We start from the raw sequence: 25,904 nt of genomic DNA, 5'->3' as shown, positions 1-25,904 counted from the left end.
GCATGTCTGAACATAGAATATGATGCATGATGCATGATGCTCCAAGCTCCTTCCGAGCCAATATTGGATGACTATCCGTAGGCCGTTTAGATACGACTTTAGAACACACATCTGTTCCAGATTGCTTGCCGCAGTTTAGCCGGCATGACAGCGTGACATTTTGAAACTCCGATGCTTGTTCCAAACGCACGAATCTGGAGAGGGGGGTGCCCCCCTCTCCAGATGTCTCTGAGGCTTTCCAGACAGCTTCAACACTTTTTCCGACGTCGTGCACCATCCGATTGGCGGTGATGATGATCCGGCTGCAGCGCTGCCAATGCCCGGAGGCCTGTCGCGCTCTCGTGATCAGCGACGCGACGCGCGTCTTTTTTGTTGAATGTCCTTCACCGCACAGCGGCATTGAGAATTTGAGATGGACTTGAACAGGCAGAGCCATGTCAACTTCAACGACATGGGTCCTTACATCATGACTTGTGTCTCCGATGTTGAACAAGGCATGGCAGCAGCACTGCTTATAAAATGCATGCAGGATAGGCGTGGGTGGCTATGATCTGGAAAAGTCGTATCCAAAGTCGTACCTAGTTGGGTTCGAAACTGCGTTACGGTCTGGAACAGCTCACGAGTCACATTTTCAAACTCAGTCATTTGGAACAAAACAGTTCTAAATTCCTACGGATAGTCATCCATTGTCCGAGTCTGCCCGGAAATTACTGGTCGATGTGCATTAAGCGCTGACCAGTTTGATGGCTAGCGCGCATCACCTTCACTTCGACTCGGGCTCGATTCCCCGCCCTTTTCAAGCGCTTTCCATGCGCTCATCATGAGAGGACTGGTGGACCCGGCCAGGCAATGACGAGGCTCGAATAACCGATTCAGGCGTGGAGGAGCGTTGCAAGCGAAGATTCCGCCGCCGCCGTCGGACGTGCAGTACGTGCTTGGCCCCCCATGCATCATCGCATGTCTGATGCTTCACGGACATGATTGCCCGACGCACTGATCCGCCAAATCATTCTGTGACTATCCGCCCCGGCTAGCGACAGCTAAGGAAGCTATGTGATCCCGTAGGTTGATATTGAATTGCCACGCTCCCGGGAAGTCGGTTGGGGACGCGGGAACATTTTCAAGAAGCACTGTTTCAGGTGGTCTCTCATCTTGTGACTAGGGAGGAGTTGGTGCCAACCTGCTTCATGGGGTCCGTCTCGTGCGTATAAAAGAAGGCGATGGCAGAGGCAGTCTTCCCCAGCTCGCTCACAACGAACACACCACCAGAACTCCTTTACAACTCCTGTTAACGTCTTTCACGCTCGTATCCCTGTAATCATGCAGTTCACCGTCCTCACTGCCGCCATCGCCCTCCTCTTCTCCTCCACGGCTCTCGCCCAGTCATCCGTGACGGTCGCCTATGACCAGACGTACGACAACTCGGCCCAGTCGCTTTCGACCGTCGCCTGCTCGGACGGCACGAACGGCCTCCTCACCAAGGGCTACACCACCTTTGGCTCGCTGCCCGACTTCCCGTACATCGGCGCGGCCGCGGCGGTGACCGGATGGAACTCTGCAGAGTGTGGGACGTGCTGGCAGCTGTCGTACGATGGCAATACTATCAATGTCCTCGCGATCGACCATGCCGGGTCGGGCTTTAACATTGCGCTGGAGGCGATGAACGCGTTGACGGATAACGAGGCGGTGGCATTGGGGAGGGTCACTGCGACGGCGACCCAGGTCGATGCGTCGGTGTGTGGACTGTGAGCTTTCTCTGATGGAGCACGTCTGGGTGAGTGCACCTTCCGCTTGATGTTGAGGAGGGCTTCTGATTTCCTTTACCCATGTTTTCGGTTCAGAATGACGACGCTGCTGGTTCGACCATTTGCACTAGGTTCTTGCTAAAGCTGACGATGTTACGAACTCTCACGGACTCCATGATGGACTTGGACTTGGACTTGGACTTCACATGAACTGTTGTCCTGTCGTTGTTGTTGTCAAGTTATGTAATAGTTGTCGATCAGCAATGGATTCTGGATCTTGTTACATTGGAAGGAGACTGTATGCGCCTCGAGATAAGCTTCGCAGTGTTAACTGGGTGTCTCAACCGGTGGGTCCTGAGCTATAAAGTTATATCGGGGGGCATCATAGCGCCTCGACAGCAGGATTGTGTCTAACCGTATAGCACTGGCATTACGCTACGACTGACTTGACAATGCCCAGCTTATTAGGCAGATGCATTTGTACTCAATACGAAGGATAAGAAAAACTGGCATACCCCCTGGGCCTCATAAGATGCTTCCCATTGTCGCAAAAGAAACGAATGATATTCCTGTAGTGGGAAAGCTCACTATAATCATGATGCCGAGCTTCAATAACCCACCTACCCCCCCAGCCTAATGGCTGCAGCTTGAGTTCAAGTTAACAATGCACTTGCCAAGTTGTTACCATTCCTCCATTGTTATGTCCATGTCTCTAGGTTCGATTCCTCCCTTGACCACTGAGTTGATGGCACACTTTTTTTTCCTGGCAGGTGCTCTTCAATTAATTCTCCCACTCTGCCTCTAACAGTCAAAACTCACACATATGCTTTATCTCTATGTCATTTCCCAGCTCTCATTGCAAGGAAAATTGTACAATGACTGGAGCTCCCCACTGTCGGAAAGTCACGTGAGGCTCGATCTGGCTGGCCGCTACCTTTCTAACTTGGCCAGTGGCCACCACTGCCTCCTACCAATGTTCTCGACTGTGTCGCTCAAACATGGCTCGTACTGAAGTGCACACAGTCCCTGAAGCAAAAATGGTTGCGCAGAGACCGTTGTAATGCGATCTAGAAACAACAATGGACACCTTCATGTCCTGTCACAGGCTGGCATAGTTCTCATAAGGCATAATGCTTGCGCAAGTGCCTGAGCGTCTCACAACTCTCGCGGAGTTACAAACTCTGTTATTGTTTCTCACGCCTTACAGCAAATGTAAGCTCATAACATCCGAGGCCTTTTTCCCTGATGGTCCACTCGTGTACATGAAGTGAAGCATCATGTATGACTCAGGTGAGCTTTGAGTCAAAGTGACTAAAAATAAGGTCCTTTATCTAGTATGCCATCATACTGAGGCACGACCCATGCAACTTAGGGCAGGAGAGAGAGAGAACATGTGAATGAGGTTGCAATGAAACTTAGTCTGACATCCTATCATAGGTCATTTGTTTTTGCACTTTAGCAAGTGCCGGTCAGAGAAGATTGTGCACAAACCTCGGTACAGATTCTTCAGCCCAAGTGCACCTTCATTGCAGGCCCTGCTCAATGATGGGAGTTCAACATGTGAGTTCAGCCCTTAGTTATCAAGCGCTCATCCTGGATGAAAATAGTACATCTACTTCTGCATGTTTGCCAGCCCAGAGTTTCTATGCCTGGAATGATCTGCATGTGAATCTAGTCTCACGTTGATCGTGGCCTGTTCCCATTCACATTCTTCCTTGTGAAGCTGAGCCACATGCAGGCATTCCTGAATAAAAGTGAACATGCCGTCCACAATGCACATGATGTCAGCGACTTCTGTATATTAATGAGCAGTTGCTCTGCACAGCTGAAGTTGATCATGTGGCTGTAATGGTAGTCCATGAATCTGCAATTTCTACTGGCCTTGTGTACTGACATTGGGCTTCACAGGTTTGCTAGAGGACGTATTGATCTCCGAATGACAAATGAAAGCTGATTTGCATTCTTACAGCGCAGTATTCGCGTCCGATTTTGGCTCAATCTGATGTGCTAGTGAAATCAATTCCTGTGAAAGTTCCACAATCAAGGTCCCTCGATGCAGGGCATGGCATTTGGAGTTCGGAGCCATCCTCCATGCTGTGTGTTTTCAAACAGTCTGTAGATGTGCTGTAATTGTCATTTTTCATTCAAGAATTCATGCGCGAGATGAATCTGTGAGCACTCAGAATGACCCTCTCGAAGAAAACAGCGTCCTTGGTTGTCAAACCCAGTTTTCAGTTGACAGCAAACCTTATCATTCAAGTTACGCCACCGCAGTGTTCCATCAATGGCATCCTTACTGGACAACATGATGCACGTAGTCAGTTTGGCCTTTCACACAGAATGTGTTGCATGGCATTCGATGACCTGATGTATCATGCAGCCATAATGTATGAGGCCAACTAGTTGTCTGGCCTGTGCCCAATTTTTGGCCTGCACACTTTTGTGAAAGAGTTCATCGTTTCTATTACCTGTCCCAGTGACATGGTAATACTGGCTCTCTTTGGATAGTGCTCATCATGAAGAATCTTATAGAGGCCATCGAGAAAATGATCCCATCATGTGCTGTAGCAGCTGTTGCTGCCTCTGTGCTGCAGAAGTACTAACAGAGACTGTTGACTCGTCCTACATCAGTGAATCTCAAATCCACCTTAGAACACTTTCATTTGCTTGCTGTCACCAAAAATGACAGTAAGTTCAAGAAAGTCCCAGGACCTTCTTCTTTCTCAGTTGGAAGCTTCTTAATATGCACTTATTTGGTTGTACAAGCCAATATCAGCAAGAACAAGTCAAAAAGGAGGTTTCTGAGCACAAGTCAGTTTCAGCATTCCTGATGCTACCTCATGATCATTCATACCGTTTCGCATTCATGGCTCTACATATATATCACCGCTAATATCAAACTTCCTCACTCTCCCCTCCAGGTAGGACGTATTCCTGCAACCCTCAACCACTCGATGCTACTTTCCCTGCTGTTGTTTCAGTCCTCTCAACGTATCTGTCAATTCACCAATGTTACACCCATTTCAGATCTCTGAGTCTATGGCATAAATAATGTCTCCCCACATTACCATGAGCTCAAGGACTGCAGAACACTGAACAGCATAATACGGAGCTGTGTGGTGACAACTTTCACACGCATATGGGGTGCCATCCATTCTGACGTACCCAATCTAGAAGAATCTAGCAGCCAGCATCTCCTACGTCACATTGGATTTGTGCTCTGTGCAGTTATTGCCCCAGAATTGTATGTTTGGGTAGTGGCTCATCAGTGGGTGGCTGCACGTCAGTTATAGAAGAAATACGAAGGAGAATGTGGGTCCTTCTATGCATCTATTGGCATCAGAAACTGATACATGCACTAGACCCAGCGTGGACATGCAAACATGGGTTCTTCTTGCTCATGGGGGGCTTTGCCATCTGCAAAGAGGAGGGACTTTGCCAGCTCTTTCCTCAGGAGTTCTCTGAGAAGCTGGAGAAGAATAAAATCGTATTTCTGGACACAACCAAAGCAGAAATCAAGGACAGGAGTAAGGCAAACTTCTTGTCCAAGGTTGCAATCGTAATTCAGACTGGCTGGTTCCTGCTTCAAATCATTACTCGACAGTTGAAACATTTGATGATAACCCCGCTGGAACTTGCCACTGTCGCCTTCACATCGATGACCTTCGCAATGTACTTCTTCTGGTTTCACAAGCTGCTGGATGTCACTTGTCCTGTGATTCTTCGTCGTGAGCTGTCACAAGGGCACATGAAGGCTGCCTTTGATGATGAACGAAATGTAACTGAAAAGGGACCTGTCGTCGGACCATCTAATTCTCTCAGTAGTAATTCTACGAGTGAAGAGGAACATGCTCAACATTCTGAAGTAGTAGAAGTGGTGGGTCGAGTCTCTTTATAATCTTCTAATCTGATATCTGAGCTCATCATTGGGGCAATTGAACTACATATATCATAGGATGAAAAAGCAGAGTCTACAATGCGCTCGATAGGGCCTGCACATGTTCGTTCACTCACTGATGAATGTGAAATCGATCATGTCAGACACGAGGATCACACCATGCATGACATGTGCCTCTTGAAAACAGTCCCATCTGGGGACCCTCGCAGTCCCATAATCTGATGCAGGCATAACTCGATAATCTGTGTTAATAATGGGAGTAATCGAGGTGCACTTACTATTCTGCATGCATTACATCGTACACTCCTGATGTTATTGTATGTCCCACAGGTTCATCTCTAATCTGTGCACTCCTCAAAAGGATGTATATGATTGCACAGAACCTTGAACAGCTTTTTGGTGATTTAAAGACAATAACTCACCACGCTGTTCAGGCTCTTGAGGCAAAGAATGTCCCTTATCCTCTCCTGATCTTCGTTATACCATTTATCATCCCGGTGGATGTCATGAGAAATGTAGCATGGCACGTAACAGATGCCTGGTGGCACACAGAATCCGGTTGATCTGAAGTCGAGGAAAATGTAGTGTAGGAGGACTTGACCTTCACCGTGGCTGTTGCAAGCGCTACTGTCTTCGGGCTGCTCCATTGCACAGCGTGGCCTGCTGAAGAGTTCGCAACCTGGCACAAGCAACATTTCTGGTGTGCGGCATCACTGGTAATCACTTGCATTCCAATTCTCTCATTCACGATATGGCTTCTGTGCAAAAAGTGGAAACACGAGTTAACCGAGCACATCAAGACCATATGTGAATCTCTGCTTCCACCTTTATATATATTGCCTCAGATTGTGCTGTTGGTTATCACATTCACATCTCTGCACTATCTTTCTTACACTACTGCTTACAACATTGTTTTTTGGAGCAAGTTCATACCACATTTCTGATCGATGATAGTGTGCTATATGAGCAGCCTCAGTGTTTGGACGTCTCTCGTCATTAATGGACTGTGTATATACACTCATGTTGGATCACGCAACATATACCAACTACAATTACTCATGGCTAAAACACTATTTATCTGCAGAACGGTGCACTCTGCTGCCGTCGATGGGGTCGGAGACATATTATGTCATGTAGTGAGGTTCTGCAATTGCAGGCATTCATCAATGACATTATGGCATATCCTTGACGTACCCTCCTTCATCACTGCCACCATGTCACCTGCTCCTCCAAAATGCCCCCTTTCAGCCTCACAACTATCGCAACTTATTATAATGCATTTTAGATGGGTGGAGATAGTCTCGCGTTATTATATATAAGAAAATCAGGCAGAGCACTTGAATGTGCCATCGTTTCTAATGCTTCATGCCTTATCATCATTTGCATGCTCAACCTCAAAGGCACAGCAGAACATGTCTCAGTCAAGAAGTATGAGGCCCCATCCATCAGGAGCCCAGCAGATAGAATGTGTTGAGAACCTTTCTGTAATGAACAGCATATTAGAAACAGATTCTCGAGGCAAACACTGAGAAGTAAATACCTGCAGGCACACCAACGCACTCAGCGATCGCCTCTTCCCCTTCGGTGTCTCCGTCCCGCTGACCCTCACTCACCCACTCATTGCTCCACAGGTAAACAATGCCACCACTCATGCATATCACCAAGCTTTCCTTCCACACAGGGTTCCATTGTGCACAGGCCACTGCTGCCACATGCACCAGCACAGTGTGCAGTGTGGGGTGCAGACTGGTACCTTTGTGTGACCCAGCTGATGTCAATGACTTAATTCTGGGAAACTTGTAAAGCCAGGTTCTGTTCGGCACACTGGCATAGTGTACCATAAGGTATGACCCATCTGCGTTCCATGTGAGATGATCACCTGGATTTGCCTTTGCAGTGCTGAGCTCTGGAGGGGGTTTCGAGCAGTCACAAGGGGAGAGGGTAAGCGAATGTGGTGCTTAAATGTATTCGTCTACATGGAGAAGAGATGAGCATCCAGGCAGAGTGTACAATATCAGAAGGATACTTGCATGAGAGGAAGCCACAGCTGTGTGTTGCCTCTAGCCATTTATCAGGTTCATGCCAGATCGTCTGCGAAGGTAAAATGCACATATCAGATATGCAGAATGATCATGAACACATCAGAGCACTCACTACACCTGAGGGCACCTTGCTCTGCAACTCAAACATTGCAACGAGACCCCATGTTAGGTTCTCCAACACATGCATTTATTATAGATACCACTTTGACTATCACATCGCTCGTACTGATTGACCACTACGGGAATCGTGCCACCTACCTTATCGTCCCACCTGAGCACTGCAAAAAATAGTTCAGCTGGGTGCCACACAATCATGCACACATCAAACCCCAGGTTGCACTCAAGGACAAAGTTCCCTGCAAGTCTCCAGCAAGGCTCAAGACCTGGACTTTGAACTGTTTCGCCAGGTAAGTAAGCCACAATAAAACAGGAAGACGAGAGAAAAGATGTACCTCCAGAGGACCTTCACACACAGCTATGTGGTTCCTCATGGGACATAATGTCAGGATCGACAGTGAAGACATGGGGATGGAAAAATGCTGTGTGTCTGATGGTCAGCTCGTAGGTGTGCATCCAGCATCGGATACATGAGACATACCCTGATGAGACAATATGCTGCCTCAGCATCGTACATGCCAGCAGTGTCTCATGACTTGTGCTGTTTCACAAGGACAAGATAGTGTCCATCAGAATGGAATGCATACCCTACTCAGGATCGTCAATGACCATGACCACAGCTGCAACAAATCAGCTTACTGTGTTCCATCTGCACAGAGAACTGGATGTAAGTGGCGGAACCGGTCACAAGTGACCACAAAGTGAGCCTAAGCTAGGATTACGGCACAAGCTCAGTGACTGCATCAGTCAAAGCAAAATTGAGAGACATACACCCCACTCGCTCCAGCAAACGATCATACGCTCATTCGGGGAGCCCATTCTGCCTTGAAAAGCCTCTCAGCGCCAGCCTCAATGCACGCTCTCCAGTTCTCATCACGCATTTTGAACACTTTGATGACACCTCACTTTGAGCATGTGCCGAAGATGTACTCGAAGTCACTCGACCACCCCATGTGCATGACACTCAACTCAATCGAGCTTGGAGTTGGCTCCACAACCCCTCTGCTGGAAGCCAGCCTATTCCCGGTGTTGGCTGCCACTTTGTTGCTGGGTGGCCTGCTTAAGGTGGACTGCATGAGCAGATGCATTGTGGGAGAAGGCACATCTTCGAGAGCCCATGAGCACATAATCTGGAATGAGTCAGAGCAGCGGATGATGAGATGGTCTTGGATCGCAGTCAATAAGAAGTGTGTGCTGGGGGAGAAAACCACAAGTGATGCAGACTGTTTATAGATCTCGGTGAAATCTATTCATCAAGAATTTGTGAGCCTCGTTTATGCGAAGAAACTTCGAGTGCAGAATAGACATTAGATATAGTCAACGGTACTGCACAGAATTATGTGCAAAAGAGGTCGAGTTGAGATCAAGCAAGATGTTTGCTGCACTGGTAGATAGAAAATGCAAGGCTACCGGGTGAGCTTCAGCTACAATGCATTGCTGGTATCATGAGCAGAGAAGTTGAAGATCCAGTGGAGACACAGAGAACCCAATTCAAGTAGAAACAGATAGGTCATATTTGAGTTCCTGCCAGCAGTAGAAACTGTTGACTTTCTCAGCCAGCTCACTGCATGGCCAGGAGTTCAGGAGTTGCCCGCTCTCTAGAAGATGGCTCCACGGGGCCAAACCAATGGTCCATCCCATTGTAGCTATACCCTATTATATAGCTACTACTCTTCCACATTGGTGGTGCAGGTTGCACCGGGGCCTCTCGCATTTGTGCTCTGCACTCAGATTCCAACAGAAATCTGTGAGATGAAGGAGCATGGCAAAATAGAACATGGTCTAATGGCTAGTACAACATGTCTGTGGCACGTGAATACCTATTTCCACGGTTCCTCTCTCAACTCATACTCAAATGAAATCTCTAAGAGTTTTAGTCTTTTGAGTGTACGTCTCAAGTTCCAATGACAGGCTCATATATGTGCAGATAGCAAGCAGACTGATAACTACATCCATTGAACAGTGCTTTCAGGTCTCATTGATAGATGTGCAGTGCATTTGGGACAGCGGATCATGACGATTGTTGAAAATCCCTTGTTTTTAACGTACCTCAAGATATTGCAAAGAGCCTTCTCTCCCCCTTGAACCAGAATGACAAAAGAAAGTCTGAAGGCGTTATTAGCGATATTGATTTTGGGTCCATGACACGCCTTGGCATGCAAGGAAAGCAAACATATGGATGTAGCTCATATTCAAGAAGGTAAGTTCCCAGTAGCGAGCTGATGTCTTTATCACAGGAAGCAATTGTCTTCTTTATGGCAGCCCACGAATGTGCAACATTAGACAGCACCTCCTTGAAACCTGCATCTCCAGCATTCGAACACTCTCGAACCAAGTATTTCCTCTGAAGTCAGCCGAGGAGAAGCTCCCATGTGATATATCAGCCCCTCTCATGATACCCACACTTCTATCCCCACATAACAAGGAGAACATGGTGTAACAGCATTGAGTTAGACGATAATGCCAGAGCCATGCTGGAGTATTTCTCAAACATGTGCGAAGCCAACAGTGAATCCATCCATCCAATCCTCGAACACATCTGAGGATATCACGTGATGGGCCATTCTTGAGCAATCACATCCCTATGGGGCCTGCACATCCAATGACAGACAACATGCTGACTTCATTATGGTGAACCTCAAGCTAGTAGATCCACCACGGACATCACGTGTGCAGCATTCCGCCTTGTGTACCTCAGGCAGACTGAGAGCCAGACTCATTTTAAGCTCGTGCACCAGCCTATCTATACTCTTCTCACTCTCATGCATTGAGGAGATCCTCTTGGGAAGTGCAGCACCTCTGGATGATCTCGATGTGGAACTTGAAGGTGATCTGATAGATAGGTGCAAGGCAACAGCATCTCCGTGCCTGCTGCTGCATGCCCATGAAGCTGGACACGCCTCGTGCAAAGGGTTGAGCTGCTTGTATCACACAGATTAAACGAGTTCGCTATTGCTTCATAAAGTTCACATTACATTTTTTGTGGATGCTACATCATCTCAAACACAATGGAGGCTGAATGCAGGCAGCAGGCATGTAGGAATTTTATCCCAAAGCAGTGGCAAGCTGCCGTGTTGCTTCTCCAGCCCAACCCATTTACCGTGTTAACCTTATATCTGATTATTTTACCAGCTAACAGGCAATCCATGCCCATGAGTCCAGAAGCCATCGTTCACGTCATGGTGATGGCAAGCAATGTCGCACTGCTGAACATGCACAGTGCAGTGCTAGCTTGTTCTAGCCATTTTAAGCCAAAGTGAGCTTCGCTGCTTATGAATCATGATAGAGACATTGGCCCCAGTGTGGCTGATGCCTTCCTCTCATGTAAGCAGAAGCCATGGAGTGCACACGATGACACTTAAATTTGTCTTCTCTTGTTCAGAATACTTATCTATGTATGAGCATGCATAAGTAGCAATCGAGCTTTCCATCTTAAGGTCTGCATTGATTTCCTTTCTGTGTATCCATAAATATGGATCTTTCTTGGTCCAACCTGTGTGCATTAAAAACTCAGTTGAAACTTGACATTATGTTTTCAGCTTCTGCTGAGATTTTACAAGCCAAAGTAGTGGAGAAAAAAGAACTCTCAGGCAAGACACCTGTTCAAGGCAAGACTCAATCTACCTACCTTGTTGCAATGGCCATGAAATTCGATGCTGAGTGCAGGGTAAACTTACTAACAAACAGCTTCAAATTCAGTACAAAAATTCACTAGGCCATGAAACCATTTGAGCAAATGAGCATGAGAATCATATATCACACTGTATTGCTGTTGCTGCAGCTGTTGATGCTGTTGCACACATATCTGTCCATTCACTAGGTAAAGCACAATACCAATGCTGTTCAGGCTTGTCAGGTGCTGCTGATTCATTGCATTGTCAACAGAGTAGCTTTCTAGTGCAAACCGCATACTGCAGTGGCATGTGGAGCTTATTCCGAAGGTGCTGTGTTCAACTTTTCATACCAAGAAGACAGAGCAAGATCGGGTGTGAAGAAGGCTAGTGGGTTCACGTGTGATATGATGAGGAGAGTTGGCAAAGCTCATCATCTCATCAGCAATTCAGGAGTGCATTATCGATGTTACTAAAACTGCACATGCCACTGTCACATCACGTTTGTGACTTAGTCAACGATGGACGCATGTGATGCACATCCAGCTTCAGCCGCTCTGTGCTCTGTCATAGGCAGCCTATCCCGCTGACAGGTGTCCTGTCTGTTATAAGTGATTTTCTTCATAATTCAGAACTAATGTGACCGGTTTTTCTAATGATGGCTGCCATTCTCACACAGCAATGGTAACTACACAGCGATGATACATACATACATATATATATAGATAAGAATTGATGTAATCATGCCAACTAAGTCTGTGATCCACAGTCAGTCCCACAGTGAAGCATGATATGACATAGAACCTATCAGCTAGACTATAAGTGCTCGACAGCAAATATTCAAAGTGAGATAGCAAAAAACTGAAGTGAAGAAACAAGGGACTCTTCAAGTCATATGCACACTCCCACACAGACATCTCATACGAGGAGAGCCAGCACAACCTCCCATTCACCATTCAGAGTGCCATCGGGGGAGAAGTATGAGCTATTGCTGTTAGCAAAAAGACATGTCAGTCACTCCCAACTGCACACATCTCATCCAACAAATGCTGAGATGCACTTCATCTGCACATGGCTGAAAGAAGCCAGCACCGGTGCAGAAAACATGTCCGATGGTGTTATATGCTTCATCTGCAGCGGCCAACATAGCAGCTTCTGTGCCCTTTGTCTAGTAGGCATGTCATGAGTGGTCGTCTGGGCTCCAGGACTCGCTGGCACAGAGTTTGCCACTGGTAAGACTGCCAGACGTGAGTCCAGCATGGTCGGCAGGCTGGAATGAGTGAGCAGCACAGTGGCCTGCTACTGGTTCAGTATAAATGTCCAACACGATGACAGTGACCTACACTCAGCTTCTGTCGGGTTCCAGAAGACCAATGCCCACAAGCGACCTGAATCACGCATGCTACACATCAGCAATACAGCCATGGACCCTTGCCGACGCCCTCCCGATGCCCTGCATGAGCGAAAAGGCACACAACCTACCTCATGCAATGAACTGCAGCTCTATCCTCTATACGACCCACATCCATTTCACGAACATCAGCACGTGGAAGTGCACCGTGAACTTGTGTTCATCCACTAGGTCATCCTCCACGTCGAGCTTATCGGGGGGAGCGGCACTCCTTAAGAGGATCTCCTCCATACCTGAGAGTGGGCAGAGCACGGGTGAGCCGCAGACAAATTCAAAATGTGCCTGGTCCGCTGTCTGTAAGCACGCAAGGCAGAACTTGGTGCGCATCTCATCTGCAAGTGGAGCTGCTAGCTCGAGGAGTCTCATAACAAGGTCGCATTCGGCGTTTCTGCCGCTGCTGGACGACCCTCTGAGTCGAGCTTCTTCAGCGTGCTGCTGCTTGAGGATGGCCCAATAGATGAACGTATGATCTCCCAGAATGTGTTCTTGCAAAATTGAGCAGAATGACACATTGTTGACTCTGCAGGCATCCACATAATGATCAAGCACACACCAAGCATTATCGCCTATTTTTTATAGTTTAGCCAAATCCTTCATGATATCTATTACAGTCATCTTCAGCTCTGCACTTTGCAAGGAGGAACAGCACAGAAAGAAGCTGAATCTGCTCTGGCAGCTCTTTGATGGAGGATATACAAACTTTCACAGGGAGGAAGGAACAATCTCATGTGGTATGCGCTTCTCCTCGTCGAGATATAGAAGAGAGCCTTAGTGCGAGAGTGTGTCATACGCGAGAGGTTTGTTTTTCAAAGGCTTCAATATAGCATGTTGCTGACCAGCCATGGTATGATAGATGATGTATTTTTTGGAGGACTCAGTCGCATACAACTTCTCCTGTGCGAACATGAGTTACATACCCGTACAGCAGTGCAGACTCTTAGTCGCCAAAGGAAGATTAGTATAGCTGCTGCTGAAAGAGTTTGCTCGATGTGATTGCAAGCTCGACGCCTTGTAGATGGCCACAGGCCAAGTCTGTGGACTGCCTGGATAGCAAATCGATGCAGGAGTGACTCCTGCGATCTTGAGTTTCATGTACTCATGTTGAGGCTGTATGATGTTGGTATGATGGGCGGCCCAGGGCACTCATCACGGATGACTTCGTGAATCGTGGTTCAAATGCACTCAGTCTGCAGTACCTGGTTAATCGCTGAGTATATCTAGAAATGAGCGTGAGTCAGTGCTTTAGATGTGAGTTTAATCATAACAGTTCGAAGTGCAAGTGAAATGTGAGAGAGAAGTGTGTGACACTGTCACACATCTGTAATTGAGTGATCATCACTGTCTGAAACATCCGTGGGAAAGCTGATAATGCGATTAAGTTATGTACCATCGCGGCAGTATACCAGGACTCTCGAAAACCCCTATGTGAGGTTCGTCGGCCATTCAGACACAAATGGACACTTTTGAGGTTTTAGGCCAGTCCGAAATCCAGACAAAATGACCCTCCAATGTTCAAAAGGCCTGTCAAAATGTCCAGACATTTTCTCTGTATATATTGATAGGCCAGTCCAGCATCCAGACAAGAATCAAGGGGAAGGTCGAGGACAAAAGCAGTAATTAACTTCAAGCCACAAAACAAATACATACAAATAGAACAAAAGAGGTGGGCCACCGAAAGGCCAGTCGCAACGTTCCACTGGAGACATGGAGGCATTTGTCACCATGTAATATGTGTGACAAATGCGAACTGATATTTTATCTTTGTGAAAAGAATCTAGTGCAATTGCAATTACCATTACATATTTTGAGTTTGTAACTTAACTTGTCACCATTGCAAATCTGAGTTGACTTATTTTGTCTATACCCCCCAAGAGAAACCATAAAATATTGCACAGACTATATGGCTCTGCTACAAATATACCACTATATGCTTTAGTGTGAGGGCCAATGAGCTAATTTGTGATTGGATACTTTAGGCTGGCATAGTCCTTGTGCAGTGTTTAGATTTGTTATCCTCAAAATAGATAAAATAGATAATATTGATTTGCTATAATGGTATATCAAGTCCCAAGTTTGAAATATGCAATGTCACTTGTGATGAGATGAATCCTTTTCACAAAGATAAAATACCAGTTCCAATTTGTAAGGCATATTACATGGTGAAAAATGGCTCCGTGTCTCCAGTGTCCAGACAGAAACTTCAGGGTCCCGAAGGCTGAACACAAACTCTGAAAAAGCTATCTACACAGGAAGTTCAAAATTTTTGGACCGGCCACCCATAGAGATTTTTAGAGGTCCTAGTATATTCCCCCCCCCACTCGCAGAAAGTCGAGACCCCCAGAAATGCCACATTGTTCCATGATCATGATAGCATCATGTGGAACTGAACATCATGACCTCAGTTATTTAGTCACGTGCTGAGCACAGAGCGTCGCGTCGCATCTGGACCAGTTTTCCCAGCAAGCACTTTTCTTCTCTGTCTCTAACAATGGATGCAAGATCCAATCTTATGCACCAAAAGATTGTAATAGGATTGAGAAAATAATTCAAATCCTTTCAAGGAATTATGGCTCAAAATATTGAATAAGGATTGAAAATAACTTTAGCATCTTTGTCAGCAGAAGATTTAAAAGAGACTCTAAAGTATTTATTTTTAATGTTCTTTCCAATCTTTTTCCAGTCTTTCACAGTGAAAAGAGAAAGATTCTTGAATCTGATTGGTTGTTTACAATCTTTTCACAATTTTTTCATGATCTTCTATCACATGTTTCAATCTCTTCACTGTGAAGGAAAATAAAGGTATTAGAAATATTATTATAAATATTTAACACAAATCTAATAGAAAATCTTTTCAATCTCCTGCTCACAAAGATGCTAAAGTTACTTTCAATCCTAATTCAATATTTTAAGCCATAATTCCTTAAAAGAATTTAAATTATTTTCTCAATCCTATTACAATCTTTTGGTGCATAAGATTGGATCTTGCATCCAGTGTAATTCTCACACTTGGTTCTCTGTCTCACACTCTCACACACGGCAGACATGGTGCGATTTATCAACGTAGAAAATTGTGTGTAAATGTCAACTGATTTCTTACACATGCGACAAATATTTGCAACCACGGCATTTCATGTCGAAAATGTTTCACTTTGGCTGCTAATGTGCACTATTTGCCATTTACATGCTACATTGGCAAACCTTTGCCACAAATGTAAAACATCAGCCGACATTCCCACACCATTTTTCGCACTGATAAATCGCATCATGTCTGCCGTGACACTTGGCCTTCGTCTCTCCGGCGTTTCCCAGCTTGAATTGAGAGAAAACCTCTGTTATGGTGTGCTGCCCACAGGCGAGTGATGGGAGTTTCCCGTCCCCGTGACAATCTTGGCTTTGGAACCTGCCGGCAACTCATGCACCGAGATACCGCCATGATCGCTGCAGAACGGAGCATATGTCTGAAGTGCAGATCTTCGTGGGAATGCGACAGCGGCTGAGGCTGCATGCAAGACAGTACATGTGGCTTCCACGGCGCGGGCGGAATCGCATGGTGAGTTCAAGCTCATCGACTATGTTTAATACTGAGTTTACTCATTGATATCTATGCAAGATGACGCCAACCTACTGACGAGCTTTATAGTGGGTTCACATGGTGGTTGCACGGGCGCGATCATTGAGGATACGGTGTCATGGGCTGCTTTGTGACATTTCAGTATATATTAAGATTCGGGGCGAGTGAACGACCGAGAAATATATAACTTCTCATTGAAACGACTGGTGTGCGCGAGTTCGATTCAGTGTTCAATATCGCAAGCCAACTCTGGTCGTGCGTGCAAGTGGAAGACATCGCAAAAAAAACGTTCGCGTCCATCGCTCTCTCAAAAGCAAATGACATCGACATGACATTCTTTGAACATGTAACGCGAAGCATGAAGTTCGAACTGAAGCAACAGGCTCTCAATCCGTGCAATCGATTCTTGCAGAATGTCTGAGTGCCAGACAAACCCAGAACAGAAGACGCAGGCGATGTCGCACCTTCGTCATGGCAGAAACTGGGCGACTTATGGGACGAAACTAGATGCCATACCTGAACAACAGCAGCAATGTTGCGGAAACGTAGGAAACAAGAAGTTCGACAATCAAGCATCAAGAACGACGGTATCGATATGGAATCCACGATTCCATACATGGCCGCCAATGAGCGATGTCAACCTGTCACGTAAGAAGAAGAACCGTGTGAATCAAGTTACAGCAAAGTTTGCCCACCAACGCTCATATCGAGGATAGCATAGTCAAAGAAAGCCCGATAACTTAGCAAAGCACAGCATCGCACCACCGGATCGTTTCTAACCGCAAAATACATCTAAAAGCCCAATGTCAAGCTCGGCTGGCTGGTGACGATGCGGCTCATCAAGAGGCCGTTTGATCAAGACCACAATGCGCTGTAGACGATGAACGTCGATCAGCTGTTCATCGATGTGAGAAGGCAAGGTACACACTCATCGTACAGGATCCGAATAAAGTTCAGCCGTGATGATGCGAGGGAGATAATCTGCACATCTAAGAGTCGATTGCAAGGCGGTAGAAAACATACAAGCCGATGACGAACCGCTGAACTTGGGACGACCTGTCAGACGGAACGATCTCAGCCTCACCCCACACGTATCCCTCAAGCTTCCAAATTGACGGTGACAACAACAAGCATTCTCCAGAAGCTCTATCGAGACCCGTTCAGCCTGAACGTCAGAACGGGCGGCCACTGCTCAAGAGAGACTCGAGAAACAAACGGAGAAGGCAAGAAGGCATGCACGCACGATCTGAGCGAGTGGTGGTTTTGCATCAATGAGAACTGGTCCCTTTCCTGGAAGCTCGGACGCTGGCAAGTTAATCAAAGAACAGGATGCTACAGTGGACAGAACCAGTCAATCGAGCAGGCCGTGGCCCAAGGTTGCCATCGGGAAAGGCGGAGCTTGCAGATGATGTGGCTATCACAGCTGTGTACCAGTTCCGCGATCGGCGACGCAGGACATCCGGCTTGTATCTTTCAAGTAGTGTAGCAAAGGTGCAGGGTGGCTCCGTAGTCGTGACCGTCCAGGACTGCTCTTCTCGTACGCGAGACAAGAGCCCACAGAGGAAATGCTCGGAACAGGGGACTTGGACCATTCACAGACGGTAAATCGAGCATTAGAGCGGCGCACAGCTAGACGACGCGACAACCTTATTATGTTCCCGCGGCACGTCCGCATCGCCTCGCAACTTGAAATGCTCCCGCGAACAATGTTGCGCGGCAATCCTCACTCACTTGCCGCCTCTTGCTGTAGACTCCAGATTTCTGGCTTCCAGCACAAACTTCGAGACGATTGGGGACTACAAGAAGGCAAGTCGTCAGCAAATCTGACGGGGATGGCATCGCTGGAGGGTCGAATGCTGGTTTGTGAGCTTTATGTTGGCGCCCCGACGGTGCAACTGATGGACCACATGGATGGTAGAGAACTGTTTCAGGAGATGCAAACTTTCGACGTCCTAAGAGGTGGCACAGTCGGTCCTATCCGCGTCGCCGGCTCATTGTAGGTGGCACAGTCGGTCCCATCTGCGTCGCCGGCTCATTGTGGCCCGCTCATCGATCCAAGTCCACGGAAGCACATCGATTTTTTCAACTCCTCAAACAAGGATGGATATCAGTGCCCCCCCCCCAAGAGTTATGACTGTAAGTCCTGAATCACAGTCTCTGAGCTGATACTCTGCTTTCTAGAGTGGATTTTGCCTCGTAACGATCCCACAGCGCAATCGATGAGCGCTAACACGTAGTCACGGTAACCTCGTGACAATATGTCACATCATAGGTGGCCACAGCGGACATAGACGCCAATTAGGTTTGTGGCCAATTCGTCAATCGATGATGAATGGGGCAATTTATCATCAATGGGAAACAATGCATTGTCTTCATAGACAGCAGATGAAGAATGTCCAAGAAATCCGCGTGATATAGTCAGAAGAGCTTCCCAAGGCAAGCCGACCGGCGTCAAGATTCAAGATCACTATCGACTGAGGAAGATCACAGCTGACCAGTTTCTCGTTATATGCATGTCGAACATGCACGAGTCACGAAACAGTCTGCTTGACATCCGATGGGCTTGCTCAAGGACAGCGACAGCACACCGTTCGGATTTATGCCAGTTTCCCAACCGAATGCGCGACGCAACGCATAGTCACGTCGCATGTCCTTCCTCATTATATCCATCCCACGCAATAACTTTCGTGGAAGGAGAGGAAGATTATACATGTCGAGCAGGACATACCTCTGTCGTTCTCCGTGATGGATGACGGCGCGACGTCGCTGGCTGCCGTTCGCGACTCTCGCGAAGCCGAAGCGTGGCACATGGGGCTATAAACGCGTCCAGTCCTTGTTCTGGACAGTACTATCATGGCGGAACGAGCAGCGTGGGCCGTTGTGCGGTGCGCGGTGATCGCAGCGATTTGCATCGCCTCCATCCGCATCGGTAGTCTCAAAGCTCGTGATAATGTTATAAGCTAGATGTTGGTTGTCCTCATGCTCAGAAAATCGACCAAAGACCCAGAAGACCATGTGCAGGCTTAGAGGGCATTCCGACCGTTATGTTAGAGAAGTTGGCGAGCTCGACAAAGCAGGACGGAGGAGAAACTCGATACAGCCCAATATTTCGTCAACAGCCCCTCTACGAGACGTAGAATAACGAGCAGGTCGCCGGGACAGAAGAAGTGGTTCGGGGTGATGGGGGTCGCACAAATGGCCGTGGACGGTTCACCCCGGTTCACCGCGCCACCGCTCGCTTGCCGCGTCCGCCTGCCCACGCGAGTGCACCTTGCCACGCCTTGCTCGAAACAACGTCCTCATTGCTGCAATGGACCTCTACCTAGCTGTCACGCCCACAATTCTGGTATTTTATGTCCCACAAACATCTTGTCCAATTCCTATAACATACCGTCTCATTGCCGCCCCCTCTTCCTTCCGGTTTCCCCACACCACCTCTCGATAGCATGAGGACATGGACGCTGTGATGCTAAGCTCGGCCCTCACCACCTCTCGTGGGAGGGTTCTCGCCATCTATGCCGACTTCTGCCTATAATGCCACTGCGGACCAAGCATTCGCATAAATCTCTTGATCATGCCGCGCGAAAGTGCCCTCGTCCCCCATGCTCGAAGTGGCTGCCGCTACCTCTCGACATCAAACGCAGAAAGAATCTGCAACGGGAACTCTCTGCGTTCGCCATCTTCACCGGAGGTCCTTGCCATCCCCCGCTGGACCGCGCCTCCCACAGGACTCCAAGTCGCGCTTTCTTACGAGCCTATCGGAGTATCCTACAGAGGCTGCTCTCGTCGATAGAGGTTTTTTCAGTTCCTCCGGAGATTCTCGATATCTCTGTGCGTAGTCGGGAGACCTGCGCGCATTCGACCATTCCGCGGACTGTACTGTGATGGAAGAATAACAGATAAATGCTGGATACTTGCGTGAGTTTATCTTTGGAAACGGAGAAGCGCTCGTGGCCGGGGTGGTGGGTTCGTATTATCTACCGTATGGATGGTCGCTCACAGTCTCTTCAGTTTCTTGTTGTCCTGCATGCTAGTCGGACACATCCACGAGCCTGTGAGCTCGTTTTGCTTCGTTCCTTTTCCAGTGACATCCTGCGGACGTCGTCAATCAGCACAAGGTGGTTCAGCGAAGCGGGACTCGTGACGTCGCTGGAACCCAGGTCCATCCCTCTGGCCGATCTCCCAAGTATGAGACCATAAACAACATCTGGATGAGGAACATCCCCAGAGAAGGCCTTCACCGCAGTGTCCTGTGGAGAATCGACCTAGTTGGCAAAGGCGTGAATATAAGGGGTCCCCGAAGGGATTGAGAGAGCAGCCAGCCATATCCTCTTGTCCATCAAGGCTTTTCATGCGCTGTCGAGTTGAGACGAGACAGTCGGTACAGGAAATCATCGCGAAGATGGCCATGGAAGAGATTCCGCACCTCTGCTTGCTTTGACTGCCGGCGTTTCATGCTGCTTGACCGTTTATGTGTGGGTCCTGGTGAGCATACTGGCTGCAGACACGTTCCTTGATACCTTCGACTCGCAACTCGCACACATCCTCTGTTTGAGATGCTCCTCAACATCCTCGCTATCGCAATGCACAGAGAACTCTTTATGAACACTCTCGCCATCCTCTGTCTCTGCGTTAACGCACACGTCCCGTGCTCCTCGTATGACCCATAGTGGCTCTTTCTCACTGCTGACACGACTTGAGTGCGTGGAATCTCCCCCGCGCACGGGCGACATCTATCGGACGCCGTCGGCTCTATTTCCCCACTTTCAACGGCGGACAACTCACTCAACTTGCGACGGTCACACTGCTCCTTGCTGCGATTGTCACACTCTGTGCGCCGGATGCTGTCGACGTGTTTCACGCAACTGCGGCGTCATCCGTTGCGTGACAGCACCTCAGTCGCTTTAGCAAAAGCACCCGTGCCCCCAGTTGCTGTTGCTGTACATCGCCTTGCTGTACCATCTGAGTGTGCTCCTTGGATCGACGGACAAACTCCACGCAGCGACGACGCTCATCTTCGGAATTGCCAATCCTAATTAGGTTTTTTTAGTTGCTGCCCTTCGAGGAGGCGTGTGCAAGGTCACGGAGTGCTCAGGGTCACAAAGTCATCACTCGTGCTGGTGCAGGACGGCTCCCCGCTTCTCGACTGCCCATGCCCGATCATGCAAATCCGTTCGAAGGTTCGTACGCATTGAGCGCGACTGACCGTCCGATCTCGTATATCCCGCTCAACGCCCATTCAGGTCCCTTCTATTGATGCCTCCCAAAGGCTGAAGCGCTCAAGACTGAAGACCCAACAAGAACATGAATCCATTCAAGGTGCGTACCCCACCTCCATCCGAGTCACGAACTCTGCAGAGCTCCACAGCCATAACCTGCTCACTAGACCGTCGACCTCGCTCAAGGATCCTCCCACCAAAAATCAAAGATCAAAAACCACACAAACGCATCAAACCCACATCGTACGCATCTTTTCATCCTCCTCACTCAGGACCCGTCCTGAATCCTGACCATCGCTCAATTCCCACTAGTCAAGGACCGCACGACGGTAAGTCCCCACGACGTAGATCTCAAAGCAGATGGCCGACCGACCTTGCGCATATCATATAGGACACGGCGGGGATCGGGATCAGAGGAAGAGTCTTGATAGTGGGCATTGTATGGAAGAATGAGAATATGAACGCGTTCACAAACGGTCCTGCAGGCATGCGGTGTGACAGTCGGGCGATCAACTGATCGAAAGTGCATGCACAAAGCACGAAGTACCAAGCCCGGCATCGCCTCGAAGCTTAGCTCAAGTTGCGAATGAGGTGACTAGACTTCGCTCGACCTGCCAGCGGTATGTTGTCACGGATGCGCGCCTCGTCTTGCACGTCTTACAAGCCAGCGAGCTGGACCCCCGGGGGGTGGAGGGAGTGATCTTGTTTGTGAGTGGTGACGGAGGACGAGCCGGTTTCTTCCCAGTACGAGGAACGAGCGCTGAGCGCAGAGATTTAGATCTGAGAACTAACTGCACGCTATCATCAGCCATCGACTCAAAATGCTACGAACATGCCATCGATCCCACTGCAGAAACGAAGACGTTTGTTCGTATTGCAAATACTTTCAAAGTGCGGCGTTTGCAACACTACGCCTTAATTCATCAAAGTCATTCAATTACATAAATGCATGAACAATTGCAAATATCCTCATGCCCGTGGTGAACGAGTACTTGACGAATGCGCGATGCCGTCGCGCACGGATGGACATATGGATGTGGCAAGTCACCTGTGCAGAACGCGGATCCCCCTGGCCGTGGCCGCGCTTCGAGAGAGTGTGCTCTTTGACGTCTCCCATCTGTCTCAACGACGGATACATCGATGATACAGTGATCCTTGATCGACGCCCCTTAATTCAAAGTACGTTCCGTCGCCATTCGTCGAGTCGTTGCTGAAATGCACGGTGATTATCAGCTTCCCGGGCCCCTCGGAGTCCATGTTGAACGGATGACATTGCTCGCTTCGAATCTTCATAGCACGTTCAGCAGCGACCGCCTGGATAGCCTGTGTCACGCGGCGATGCATGCCAACTAGGCTGGTGTCTGAGTGAATGTGAAGACGGTAACGCGAACGCAGGCGCAGGACGCTTTACAGATCGAGTCCTGCCTTACCTGGCCGGCCTTACCTGGCAGATCTGAAGGAAAGACCGCCGAAGCCAATCTGTTCATCAAAAGGAATTAGGGTCGGATTGCACCATCAATGCATCGCATCAACTATCAGCACACACCACATGTCACTGCTCTCCGTACGATTGCTGTATTCCTTTCGAGGGTGTTTCTCGCCAGAAAAGGTAGGTGGTCTTCTATATGTGAAAATTTACTAAGTGGCGGGACCACCGCTCTCTGAGGGGCCACATGTATCGCCCGTCGGGAGAACTTGGATGGCGCGTGGCTGAATTTCTCGCCACCGCTTGCCTTGACCGCTGCCACACCTGGGCAGTTGGATGGCGTGGTCGCTGTGGCTTCCCTTTGCTCGGCACTTGTCCTCGTCCGAACCGCCTATCTTCACCGCTGCCGCAGCACGACAGCACCAGTGCCTGGCCATGAGTCTCCTTTCCATGTCTTGACGCTCATAGAGAGCTGGAACGACATCACAGTGATGCCTCCTCTGCGCAATAAATAGCACGCGCTTTGACGGTGGACGGCAGGTCGAACATTCCCCCTCGCTCGTTCACGTACGTTTTCTTTCAACTTTTGCTCGCAGCGCGCTGATCGTTCCTCCAGCAATCATCATCGACATCACTCGCTTGTTGACCGCACCTCCTTTTCTGCGACACAATGCATTCCAAGCTGAGCCTCGCCATCATCTCTGCTGCCATGCTCATCGCTGTGCGCGCCGCTGCCACCACTCCGCGCTCACCCCCTTCCAGCTTCGGCGGGCAGTGCAACACGGGTTCCCTCCGGTGTTGCGACACCGTCGGCGACGCGTCTGACCCGGGTATTGTGGGCTTGGTGGGTGATCTGCTCGACGGCGTGTCAGGCCTCGTCGGTATCGGCTGTAGCCCCGTCGTTGGCGGGGATACTTGGTGAGTGCGCCGTGCGAGCGGCCCTATTGAGATTTGTATAGCTGACGCGCGTTGCCAGCACGAACACCCCCGTGTGCTGCGAAAACGACATCTTCGGTAGGTCTCTGTGGCATTGTCGTTCGTGGTAAAGCATGCTTATGTGCGTTCCCTGCAGCCGGCTTGATCAACATCGGCTGCGTGGCCGTCAACACCAATCTCTAGGCCCGTCTCGTCCTCTGATACGTAAGTCCGAATCCAGACGAGTACAAGGACGGATGCGTGCTGACGGGCTCAGTTGTGACAGATAAGCGCCGTATATCGTCCGTGAGCAAGTCGAAGCTGGTGTAGCCGTTGCCATATGTTATCCTCTGTTGCCGTGTCGCTGTCCTGGACTCTGCAGTTTCCTCTTGTAACTCGTTTTCGCCTTCTATACACACTGATCCTCGCTCGTCGACGTTCACTGTACCTCTTTACATAAAGGCTCTACATGTGCTGCCATTACACGGACTCGATCCCCCGTTCATGGTAGATGTTCTCGCGTTTTGGATCCATGTAATTCACATTCGTTGGGGAATAATATATCATGTACAATGCCTTTCCTGCGTCGTTCGCAAAAGTGATAGGCTGTGCGTACGAGATCGAAGCCTTCACATCATCGAGTATCACGGAGCTTTCTTTAATTCCTTGTACGACAGCTCTGATTGCTCATTTGAGCCTCTCAAGGTGCAAGGATGATGTTTGCCGAGTTGTCTCGTTTCTGCCCTAGGAAGACTGCTCGGTTGTCACCAGCAGGCTTGAACGTCGTGACGTTGACATAAGGGCAGTCGACGCAGGTTGCCATCCCTCGCGTGACATCCATGACGTAGATCACCTTCCTTCCCTCCCTCATAGTTTTCAGGTCATCGCAGCACCAAAGTTCCAGCTGAGTGTCCAATTGCCCAAACTGAAGTCTTCTTGATGTAGTGTGCATCTCCCAGCCAGACCCATACCGGTGTAGCGAGCCTTTAGTATGAATGAACCAGTCGCATTGAGAGATGGGAGTTGATGCACCAGAATCGATGATCCACTGTGTGTCACAGTATGACCCTCCGTGCCATGTGAAAAACCTAGTATATGTAGTCCGAACCTAGTGCTAAGCCAAGCTTAGCATTACCAGCCTTTTGGTGAAGTGGTCTATCATCATAATTGGTATTGCTTCATAGGGATTAGTTCTGGCCCCGTGACAAAATGCTAAGCTTACCTAAGGTCACTGGTTCGAACCTCTGGTCTGGCAGACTTATAGTGCAAGTTAGACACAGTTATAAAGGCCATGCAAGTTAGTCACGAATAGGCTAAAGATGCTGAATCGTGCAAGTCAGTCATGATCTATGGAAAAGGGGGTGGTCCCATCCTTTCATGCGAGTTAGTCACTATAGACCCAGAAAGTTAACGATGTGAACCCCTGACTACAACTAAATAGGGTTCACCAGCTATATACCCTGGTTGAGGTTGGTGCTATATACCTCTCGGAACGATTGGTCTTGAGAGCAGGGTAGTGTCACAGTATGATCCTCCGTGCCACGTGAAAAACCTAGTATATATAGTCTGAACCTAGTGTTGAGCCAAGCTTAGCATTACCAGCCTTTTGGCGAAGTGGTCTATCGTCATAATTGGTATTGGTTCATAGAGATTAGTTCTGGTCCCGTGACACTGTGTCCGGAGACATAATGTGCACTTGCAGAGAGGTTCAGCGAGGAATAAGTGAAGCTTCTCATCGTCTTCTTGGCATACAGGCATGGCCGTCGCAACCTTTGCAGTTTGGTCACTGGTGTTGTCATACATATGTCTGGCTTTGTGACTCACGAGATCTGCATTCTTTTTGCAGCACTTGTCTTCCATATGCCCCTTCTTTTTGCATGCAGTATACATGCATCTGGCACTCTTTTTCACATTGTTCTTGCAGTTTTACTTCGACTTCATCTTACCGG

General features: G+C 48.5%; 7 protein-coding genes across 7 annotated transcripts; 6 read left to right on the top strand and 1 right to left on the bottom strand.

Moving 5' to 3' along the window:
- Nucleotides 1-843: 843 nt before the first annotated feature.
- Nucleotides 844-1,916, top strand: LAESUDRAFT_686132 (Cerato-platanin). Its single transcript, XM_040905918.1, has 2 exons — nucleotides 844-1,774; nucleotides 1,842-1,916. Exon 1 carries the CDS (start codon nucleotides 1,321-1,323, stop codon nucleotides 1,747-1,749), a length of 429 nt encoding a protein of 142 aa, XP_040759630.1. The 5' UTR covers nucleotides 844-1,320; the 3' UTR covers nucleotides 1,750-1,774; nucleotides 1,842-1,916.
- Nucleotides 1,917-4,807: 2,891 nt separating this feature from the next.
- Nucleotides 4,808-5,643, top strand: LAESUDRAFT_662962 (uncharacterized protein; the record flags this gene model as incomplete). The annotated part of the gene is made up of 2 exons (XM_040905028.1): nucleotides 4,808-5,031; nucleotides 5,055-5,643. Coding segments are annotated over 2 exons (813 nt in total), but the record flags the coding sequence as incomplete, so codon positions are not given.
- Nucleotides 5,644-8,162: 2,519 nt separating this feature from the next.
- Nucleotides 8,163-9,035, top strand: LAESUDRAFT_717224 (uncharacterized protein; the record flags this gene model as incomplete). The annotated part of the gene is made up of 3 exons (XM_040907309.1): nucleotides 8,163-8,250; nucleotides 8,399-8,469; nucleotides 8,727-9,035. 3 exons carry the CDS (start codon nucleotides 8,163-8,165, stop codon nucleotides 9,033-9,035), a joined length of 468 nt encoding a protein of 155 aa, XP_040759628.1.
- A 1,913-nt stretch (nucleotides 9,036-10,948) lies between these two features.
- Nucleotides 10,949-11,794, top strand: LAESUDRAFT_717223 (uncharacterized protein; the record flags this gene model as incomplete). Its single annotated transcript, XM_040907308.1, has 5 exons — nucleotides 10,949-11,058; nucleotides 11,089-11,126; nucleotides 11,342-11,469; nucleotides 11,623-11,658; nucleotides 11,693-11,794. 5 exons carry the CDS (start codon nucleotides 10,949-10,951, stop codon nucleotides 11,792-11,794), a joined length of 414 nt encoding a protein of 137 aa, XP_040759627.1.
- Nucleotides 11,795-12,923: 1,129 nt separating this feature from the next.
- Nucleotides 12,924-14,530, bottom strand: LAESUDRAFT_763327 (uncharacterized protein; the record flags this gene model as incomplete). Its single annotated transcript, XM_040913237.1, has 2 exons — nucleotides 12,924-13,344; nucleotides 14,472-14,530. The coding sequence occupies 2 exons, from the start codon at nucleotides 14,528-14,530 to the stop codon at nucleotides 12,924-12,926; spliced, it is 480 nt and encodes a 159-aa protein (XP_040759626.1).
- A 6,773-nt stretch (nucleotides 14,531-21,303) lies between these two features.
- Nucleotides 21,304-22,079, top strand: LAESUDRAFT_730782 (uncharacterized protein). The gene is made up of 2 exons (XM_040909905.1): nucleotides 21,304-21,943; nucleotides 22,006-22,079. The coding sequence occupies exons 1-2, from the start codon at nucleotides 21,700-21,702 to the stop codon at nucleotides 22,065-22,067; spliced, it is 306 nt and encodes a 101-aa protein (XP_040759625.1). The 5' UTR covers nucleotides 21,304-21,699; the 3' UTR covers nucleotides 22,068-22,079.
- A 1,631-nt stretch (nucleotides 22,080-23,710) lies between these two features.
- Nucleotides 23,711-24,159, top strand: LAESUDRAFT_763326 (fungal hydrophobin; the record flags this gene model as incomplete). The annotated part of the gene is made up of 3 exons (XM_040913236.1): nucleotides 23,711-23,958; nucleotides 24,017-24,054; nucleotides 24,113-24,159. 3 exons carry the CDS (start codon nucleotides 23,711-23,713, stop codon nucleotides 24,157-24,159), a joined length of 333 nt encoding a protein of 110 aa, XP_040759624.1.
- Nucleotides 24,160-25,904: the final 1,745 nt, after the last annotated feature.

This window comes from Laetiporus sulphureus, assembly GCF_001632365.1.
Source record: "Laetiporus sulphureus 93-53 unplaced genomic scaffold LAESUscaffold_54, whole genome shotgun sequence".
In the NCBI taxonomy this organism is placed as follows: domain Eukaryota; kingdom Fungi; phylum Basidiomycota; class Agaricomycetes; order Polyporales; family Laetiporaceae; genus Laetiporus; species Laetiporus sulphureus.
The sequence above is the reverse complement of the archived record's forward strand: the minus strand, read 5'-3'. Positions and strand labels throughout refer to the sequence as shown.

Coding starts and splice junctions, on each gene's coding strand:
- LAESUDRAFT_686132 (XM_040905918.1), top strand. CDS start 1,321: ATGCAGTTCACCGTCCTCACTGCCGCCATCGCCCTCCTCTTCTCCTCC.
- LAESUDRAFT_730782 (XM_040909905.1), top strand. CDS start 21,700: ATGAATCCATTCAAGGTGCGTACCCCACCTCCATCCGAGTCACGAACT. Junction 21,944..22,005: donor TAGTCAAGGACCGCACGACG/GTAAGTCCCCAC, acceptor CATATCATATAG/GACACGGCGGGGATCGGGAT.